The sequence below is a fragment of the Antechinus flavipes genome, chromosome 6 (genome assembly GCF_016432865.1).
Source record: "Antechinus flavipes isolate AdamAnt ecotype Samford, QLD, Australia chromosome 6, AdamAnt_v2, whole genome shotgun sequence".
NCBI lineage: Eukaryota > Metazoa > Chordata > Mammalia > Dasyuromorphia > Dasyuridae > Antechinus > Antechinus flavipes.
This window is the reverse complement of record NC_067403.1, coordinates 247,768,602-247,777,972: the sequence shown is the minus strand read 5'-3', so window position 1 is coordinate 247,777,972 and position 9,371 is coordinate 247,768,602. Positions and strand designations below refer to the sequence as shown.

Genomic DNA, 9,371 nt, shown 5'->3' with positions numbered 1-9,371 from the left:
GGGTTTCTCCTCCATATATCTTCAGTCCTCAGAGAATGAGCTACCAGCATCTGGAGTTCAGCTCTTCTCTTAAGTCCCAGAAATCAGGAATAGTTATTTCTAGGAGGCTGAGGAATAAGCCCTGTTCAAGACTCTGACACTATGACCACTTTGCTTTCTCCTTAAAATAGTTTCTTTTAGTGAATGTAGTCTCTGGGTTATCCCTCTTAAAGCTTCCTCAATTAAAGCCTTGCTAGCTCTGTTCACAATCTAACAGTCCTCAATCACTTCTCCCTTCTGTTTTAGCATCGCTGAGCTGGTGCTTTCCCTGAGAAGGAGCTAGGGACTGGCAGATAAGTGACTCCCCCTTACATCTCTTACATCTATGTTTATGAAGGATTCAGTCTGGACCCCCTCACAACCCCAGAGCCTCCAAGGCGTGAGCACAACCTGTAATCTGCAAAGCCAAAATTAGACTGAGTAGCATGTGGACAATATTGATCTCAATGTTCTCCTGAGGCCATACTCAAGATCCCAAGAGGGCACACGGGCTCCTGGACAAAGATGAAAAACAACTATATGCCAAAAAAAACTCCAGAACACCTGGGCAAATTTCTATGTCTCACATTGTCTGACACCAGAGATCACCTTCCCTAATGGAAATGAACCACAGTGAAACTGAGGTCCAGTGCTCATTCTACTGTGTAATTCATGAGCTCAGGATGGAATAAAGGATCAGATGCTGTACCAGTGAGAACAGTCCCCATTGCTTTGGAGGAGTGTAAAGTGTTTCAAAAATTACTTTCCTTTCTCATAATAACAACCTTTTGAGGTAGCAAATGTATATCTCTATTTTATATATGATTTTATTTGTGAAATATAAGAACATTCAAGAAGGTAAATGACTTTCACACCATACAATCACACAACTACTCTAAAAGGGCATTCAATGACTTTTCCTGGGTCACTCAGCCAAGGGCAGAAGTGGGCTTCAGTTCTCCTACTAGCAAACCAGTGTCCATTCTATTGTGTCACTTTGATATTTCCATTTAAGTTTTTTTTTGTTCCAGAGAAATTCATATTCTAAAAAACAACCCATGAGAAAGGTAGGTAGGGCAGAGATTATCTCCAGCTAACAGATGAAGAAACTGAGGCACATATGAAGTGACTTTCTAACCTAAGAGCACAACCTGAGTGAATGGTAGAGTCAGAGCAAGAATCTAAAACTCTGGGATCCTCCCATGTGGTTTATATATCACGTATCACCAGTCCTGCCCTGGATATTCTGTGAATAATTGAGTAGGGAATAGAACCACATTTAGATTTTGAATGACCTTTTAGAGTAGTTGTGTGATTGAATGGAGTGAAAGTCATTTACCTTCCTGAATGTTCTTATATTTCACATATAAAATAGAGATAATCACATATGTCTGCTACCTCAAAAAGTTGTTATTGTAAAAAAGGAAATTAATTTTTGACACACTTTATACCCCTCCAAAGCAATGGGGACTGTTCTCACTGATACAGCATCTGATCCTTTATTCCATCCTGAGCTCATGAATGACACAGATTTAGATTTAGATCTAAAGTGTCATCTAAATTTTACATTCTTTAATAATAGTAAGAAAGAATTGAATTTAAAAACTAAATCCACTAGAGAAGCAGATCATAAGGATTCAAGCTCCTCAGCTGGATGTGACAAACAGCAGATACTATCCAGAGAGCAGACTTTATTAGAGGGAAAGAAGAGTAATGCAGGGTTTTGCTGAACAAGGAAACTGAAAAGAGGCAGGTCATGGTTGAGAGAAAAAGACACAGGATAGAAAAGTGATGTGAGCATGTTGTGAAAATGTATAATAGTAAATTCTCAGTCCTGTCCAAATCATAAGATTAGGGATTTAGAGCTACAAGGAAACTTATAGACCATCAACCCTATCCAACACATCTTTATTTTATAGACAAAAAAAGTAAGGAACAAGAGAGAGAATGAGTGACTTGCCTAGGATCTTACAACAAGTAAATTCTGAGGTAGGATTGGAACCAAAGACTTCTTGAATCCAAATCAAGAACCTTAACTATTAAGCAACATAACAAGGGTCCCACGTGAGCAGTTCTTGGCACTCATGGTGGGAAGGGATAAAGATTGTGTGTGTGTGTGTGTGTGTGTGTCCCTGTGTGTGTATGTGTATGTGTATGTGTCTGTATGTACATGTGGATATGTGTCTGTGGGTATGCATGTAAATGTATCTGTGTGTGTCTCTGTGTGTTTATCTGTGTATATGAACATATGTGTGTGTATGAGAGAGAGAGCAAGATGAAGAGAAAGAGACAGAGAGAAACAGAAACAAAGAAAGAGGGGGAGAAAGAGGAGGGGGGAGGAAAGCACTGAAAACAAACTTTGCTTAGATCACAAAGTTGCTGGAACTGAATTGCTGAGTGGGAGTGACATTTGGGGCCTGCCTCATGATTTGAGGCAAGAGAAATAATCTTTGGTCCATGGAGCAGAATAAAACGTATGGGCCCAAACAGGGATGAAGCCCATGGCCTTGGTCCCAGACACAGAACTCTAACCCCTAAGTCAATTAACTTAAGAATGAGGGGTATAAAAATAGTGGATTTAAACATAGGTAAAAGACTAAATTTAATTCTTCACCACCTAGGGAGTTTTCAGTTAAGGTGATAGCATAACATAATAGAAAGAACAATTAATTTTTAGTCAGAAGACAATATCCCTGGGTGCTAAAATAAATTGAGTCTCATCTTTTTCTGTGTCTAAATCCACCACTGTTATACCCATCCATTACTAAATTAATTATCCTGTGGGCTAGAGTTCTGTGTTTGAGATGAAGGCCATGAGCTCCATCCATGTTTGGCCCTGGAATAACTTGAGTTTTGTGTCCTTGGTTGAGTGTCTTTCCTTGGCTAACAGTTTTAGATACATTTATCTCTAAGGTTTGTTCCAATTCACATTCTATTATTCCAGAAAATATCCTTATGGAAAATGAAGGCTGGAAAATTATAGTCCTAGTATTTATACTCTTTTCCTTTACTTACATCAATCACAATATCTCTTCCTTTGCCATTTGATTAGTCAACAAGTACTTATTAAATATTTACTACAGGTTAGACACTATAACAAGTAATAAGGATATAAAAAAGACAAAAATATAGGTTTTACTAACAAGAGTTCGTGTTTAATAGGTAATACAACATACAGCACTACTACAGAGCACAGGCTCTGTTAAATTTTACCAAGCTATCAAGAATTTGCATTGACAATAGATTGTTTCCCAAGGACCAATCTAGTCAAGTAGAGATTTTCATCACCAGAAGGCCACCCTATAGGTGAGAAGTTTCTTCATCCATAATAATCCACAAAAATCATCTGTTATGAGGGAGCAAATGTGACTCATGTCCATGTCCAGATTGGTGAAATCATAAATCTATGTTGTACTAGAATATTTCAAATAATTTCTTTCAGAAATATGTTGCTATCAGTTCTAGCTACCTACTAGTATTTATTAAGTGCCTACTATATGCCAGACATTATGTTGGGTGCTGGGATAACAGTCCCTAGAATTTGCATTCTAATGATCAGACACATGAATGCAATCGTGTCCTCTTGTACACATTATCATAATGTCTATAGAAATATAAAGTCACTTCAGTTATTGATTCTCCATTTTATGATCTCTATGGCATCAATACAGGATTTGCAGTACCTGTATTTTACAATAGTCCTTTCTCAAGCTCCTGCCAGGTGGAAGAGTCTTCTTATAAGAAACTACATGTATTTTCTCAGATCTTCTCAATAACGCAATAGTCCAAGGAAATGAGTACCATAGAAGATTAGAAGGTTATGGTAGAAATCATAAAAGATGTAATTAGAAGAGGTTTCCCACAAGTTTACAAATTGAGATGGGCAGAACTCATTATTGTTTTAGATGAATATTATTTCAGCTGCTATCTCAATGGGGTAACTCATCAACAACTTTGAAGAAGTTTAAATGTCTTCTGAATTTCTAGAGAGGCAAGAAAATTGGGGGCAGGATGTAGAAGGGAGTTTTAGAAGGATGCATAGACCAAGATTAAAAGGGCAGGGAAAAATATAAGGGAGACACTTTTAGAGGGGTGAGTAAAATAAGTAATAAGAAGGTAAGGGGACAAAACAGGGTTATAGGGATAGAGTAAAAATACTGAGAAGGAAGTAAGTAAAAATAAGATGAAAGGAAATTTACAGATAAATTTTCTTTATATTATATGATATATATAACTTTGAATGTGAATGGAAATGAAGAGCAGAATGGATTAAAAATCAGAATGCAACAGTATTTTGTTTGCAAGCAATACATTTTAAGAATGAGTTAAAATGGAGGGTTGGAGTAGAATTTTTTATGTCTCAGCCGATGTAAAAAAAGACAGAAGTAGCAATTACTAGCTTAGACAAAGTTATGGCTAAAATAGATTCAATTAAAAGAAATGAACAGTGTAATCACATTTCAATAAAAGGTACCATAGACAATGAAATAATATCAATATCGAATCTATATGGACCAAATGATATACCACCTAAATTTTTTAATTAATTAATTATAAGTGGAGATAGATCATATTATTGTAATAGTAAGGGACTTAGAACTAGATAACAAAAAAATAAGAAAGAAGTTTTATGTGTGTGTGTATACATATATATCATATATATATATATATATAGGAGATTAAACAACATAATTATAAAGAATGGGTGGGTTAAAGAACAAATCACAGAAATAGTCAATAACTTCATTAAATACAATGACAATTATGAGGCTTTGGATAAAATTTAACAAGCATTTCTATTTTTTAAAAATTTGGAAATATTGGCATCAATGGATTTTTTCCTTCAGTACTAATGAAAAGCATTTATCTTTAAGTATAAGCAACCATTGATATAATGAAGATAAACTAGAAGCCACCCCAGTAAAATAAATTGTGAGATGAGGATGGCCACTGCCACCAATATTGTTCAGTATCATACTGGAAATCCTAACAATATCAATAAGAGAAGAAAAAGAAATAGAAGAACCTAGAATAAAAAATGGGGCAACAAAATAATCTCTTTTTTGCAGACAACATTGTGATATATATGGAAAATTCCTAAGACTCAACTTAAAAGTTACTTGAAACAATAATTTAATGATATTTTAGAAAGATATAAAGTAAATCCACAAAAATCATCAGTATTCCTACTTATCACAAATAGAATTCTGCAAAAAAGAGATAGCCTTTTTAAAATAATCTTAAACAGTATAAAATACCTGATAATACATTTCTCAAAACAAACCCAGAAACTATATTTTAATTTTTTTTAATTTTTATTCAAAATTACAAAAATTGTACAGTATTAATTGTTCATGGGTTGGTGAGATAAATACAATAAAAAGAACAGTTTTACCTAAACTAATTTATATATTCAACAACATCCTGATTAAATTACAAAAATAATTAATTGAATTGGAAAAAATATAAACAAATTTCATTTGGAAGAACAAAAAGTTTAGACAATCCAAGGACATTGTTATGGGCCAGAACTTGAAACAAGGTACTAAGTGGAATTGAGGAGACAATGGTTAAATCTAGTTTAGTGTTGATTTAATCCTACAACAAATAATGGTTTCCTAGTGATATAATGATTGGTATATACTCAGTGTGGAGCATATAATCTAGAAGCTCTCAGGGCCAGAAAAGACAAGTGCACTACAAGCTCTTGGAGGCTGAGACAAATTCATTCCATCATCCACCTTTGTAGTGGCTGGAGGTTAAAGCACAAATCTTTGGATTCAGGGAGATTCGGAAGACAGAGAAGGCAGGTAGGAACTCAAGTGTTTGGAACCAAAGAGAGATATAGGCCTCTAAGAAAGCTAACCAGGCCCCAGGAAAGGAGACAAGACTTTGAAGGAGACAATAAAGGATTCGCACTTTAACACCTGGCTACACTTGTGGTGATTACTGAACTGAAATGAAAGCTGCCTCCAGAGACCTCAAGAAAATCTCAACAGAGAACATTACATCTCAGAGAGAACATTACAGACATAATGAAAAATTGTAAAGGAATATCCCTATCTTAAAGCTAAAAATAAAAGCTAAAGATAAAAATAATCTATATTATAAGACAGTAATTCACAAAATTATCTGGCACTGACTAAGAAATAGAAAGGTAGATTAATGAAACAGAGTAGACACGTAATTTATAGCATTAAACAAACACAATAACCTTGTATTTAACAAATGTAAAGACTTAAGATTTTGAGATATGAATTAATTATTTGTGTGGAAAAAAAAGTTTGGAAAACTGGAAAGCAGTAGGGCAGAAACTGGGAGTGCTATAGTCTTTTAAGATTCTCTTTGGCTCCTAGACACAATACCTCTTCAAAAAAGCCATGTTCCAAAAGAGACTTACAGGGCCCTAAAAAAGGCAACAGAGGCTTGAAGGGGTAGAGGAGCAGAGTATTGGTAAGACAAAGGAAGTATTTATAAAAGAAAACATCAGAAACAGTGAGACAAATACAGAACGTGATGTAGATCTTCAGAGGGAGTACAGCATTTAGACATAAAGACCAACTCTTTCAAAGCCCTTGTTTCACAGTAAGATCCATTACAAGGGTAATAAGTGGCAGACCCTGGATTTCAAGTCAGGTCCCCTAATTGCAAATCCAATGCATCTTTCTGCAGGGATAGATAATCAAGATAATGTGATTAGGACTCTGTCCAGGGTGCTGAACTTAAAAGGTGCTGACAATATTTTTACTCCTTAGGATATAAATAGAATAATCAGTGATAACTGATAAATAAGGCAGCTGATTATGGGCTAGGATCGAACTTCTCCCCACCCTTTGCCCACCTAAGGATTCGCTTTCTATGTGTTTTGTGTTGTGTTCTCCAGGTGCAAACATGCCTAATACCACTCTTTCCACTCCATTACAGAGCTTCTCTGAGTGGAGTAAAAAAACTCCTCAACTTGGAAGGATGATCTGAAGATAATAATGGTGGGATTTGTCACTATTTTGCCACTATCACTCATATTTATAGAATTTAAGGTTTACAAGGCACAATTAGTAAGTCATCCAAATATTAATTATCCCCAATAAATATTGGCAAGCTTTTGGAAGTGGGAGTACAAATCTGCTCTCTTCAGCCTCTTGCCTGGTGAATTTTGCACTTCTTGTAATATCGTTATTTAGATATTTAGAATCAGACAACTGGAAGGATCATTGTATGCAACTTTCAATTTTCTAGAAACAGGAACTGAGACTAAGAGAGAAACAGTGATATTCTATAAGTCACACAATCACCTAATGGCATGATTGGGTCTTCTGCCTCCTAGTCAGTAATCTTTTAGATCACTATACCATGTTTAGCTGTATTAATTATCACCATGTTGAGGTTTGAGAACTTGTATTACACATGCAAATGGAACTAGATGAGAAGATCTCTAAGATGCCTTCCAATTCTAGGTCTTTTGATTCCTCCTAGATCTTAATAGAGTATCACTTAAATTTTTTTTCATAGATGTTAGCTATTATTATTTCTGACCAGATGGATGGCACAATGATAGAGGGCTGACTTTAGAGTCAAGAGAACCTAACTTCAAATCCAGCCTCAGATTCTTACTAACTGTGTGGCCCTGGGAAAGTCATTTATCTCTATTTGTCTATTTCTTTATCTGTAAAAGGAGAGAAATAGGGAACCACTCCAGCATTTTTGCCAAGAGAACCCCAAATGGATTCACAGAGAGTTGGACACAACTGAAATAACTCAATAATAATAATTATTATTCAGGGGAAAAAATCTTTAACATAAATAAGGACTCACCCAGAACTATATCTACTAAAAGATCTGGGTTCTATTCATGACTTTTCTGAAGGCAGCTTTCACCTCCTTATTCCTCAGGCTGTAGATGAAAGGGTTCAGCATGGGAATGACCACAGTATAGAAGACAGACACCACCTTGTCCTCTTCGAGTGATTTATTTGAGTTGCTACGCATATACATGAATGTAAGGGTCCCAAAGAAGAGAATCACAGCTGTGATGTGAGAGGCACAGGTGGAGAAGGTCTTGACTTTGCCCCCAACTGACTTTATATGCAGGATGGCCCTGATGATGAACAAATAGGAAACCAAAATCATGAGGGCGTTGGCCAAGATCACAAAGTTGCCAAAGAAAAGAATCAGAATTTGGCTGGTGGTGGTATCACTGCATGAAAGCTGCAGCAGAGGTGGCAGATCACAGAAGAAGAAGTTGATCTTGTTAGGCCCACAGAAGGAAAGTGTGAATGTGCAAGCTGTGCGAAGAATAGCTCCCGATACACCACCAGCATAAGCCCCCACCACCAAACCCCAACGGGTGCCTAGCGTCATGGCTGTTGTATACAGGAGAGGATTGCTAATGGCAACATAACGGTCATAGGCCATCACTGAAAGCAGAAAACATTCAGTTCCAGCACAGACTGTGAAAAAGAAGAACTGAGTAGCACAAGAGTTATAGGAGACACTTGTCCTGCCAGTAACCAGAGTGATCAATATCTGAGGAATAATGACGGAAGAGTAGCAGGCATCCAAGAGAGAGAGGTGACTCAAGAAGAAGTACATGGGGGTGTGGAGCTGGTTATCCAAACAAATCAGCAGGACCATGCCCATATTGCCCAGGACGGTGACGAGATAGAAAGTGAGGAACACCAGGAAGAGAATAACTCCCAGCTTGGGATGGTCAGAAAAGCCAATGAGAATGAACTCTGTCACAGTGCTGTGATTCTGCTCAGCCATTGACTTTACTTATTGCCTGGGAGGGAAAAAAATGACATTAAAATCCCTAGATCTGGAATACCATGGCAATCAATCACACTTTGAAGGAAACTCAGTGAAGGCTTAAAGGGTAGTTTAAGAAAAGGGTAATTATCTCATCTCACCCAAGCAAGGTGGATGAGTATCTCTGATTAGCCAAAACCTTGACATTAAGTGTGGAAAGCAAAAGTGATTATGGGTAAGAGTAAAGAGAGAAAGGTTCTTAATCAGATGGTGAGACTGTACTAACAACAATAATAATAACATCTAACATGTGACACACTTATTATGTGCCAGAAATTGTACTGAGTAATTTACAATTATCTCACTTGATTCTCTCAACAACCCTAAAAGATAAGTTCTTTGTTGTCTTCATTTTATAGATGAGGATTCTGGGACAAAAAGTAAGTAACTGTCCCTAGGTAAAATAGTTCTTGTCTATTTCTGGGTTTTGAACTCGGATCTCCCTGACTGCAGGTCTGATGCTTTAGCCACCAAACAGTTTATGTTTAGTGCTCAAAAATCTAAAGATCTAAGACAGACCAAAAAACTGTGTCCAAAGAGAGATATTC

General features: G+C 36.5%; 1 protein-coding gene across 1 annotated transcript; it reads right to left on the bottom strand.

Annotated features, from left to right (window-relative positions):
* Window positions 1-7,845: 7,845 nt before the first annotated feature.
* Window positions 7,846-8,781, bottom strand: LOC127541608 (olfactory receptor 9I1-like). The gene has a single exon (XM_051966828.1). The coding sequence runs from the start codon at window positions 8,779-8,781 to the stop codon at window positions 7,846-7,848; it is 936 nt and encodes a 311-aa protein (XP_051822788.1).
* Between the last annotated feature and the right edge of the window lie 590 nt (window positions 8,782-9,371).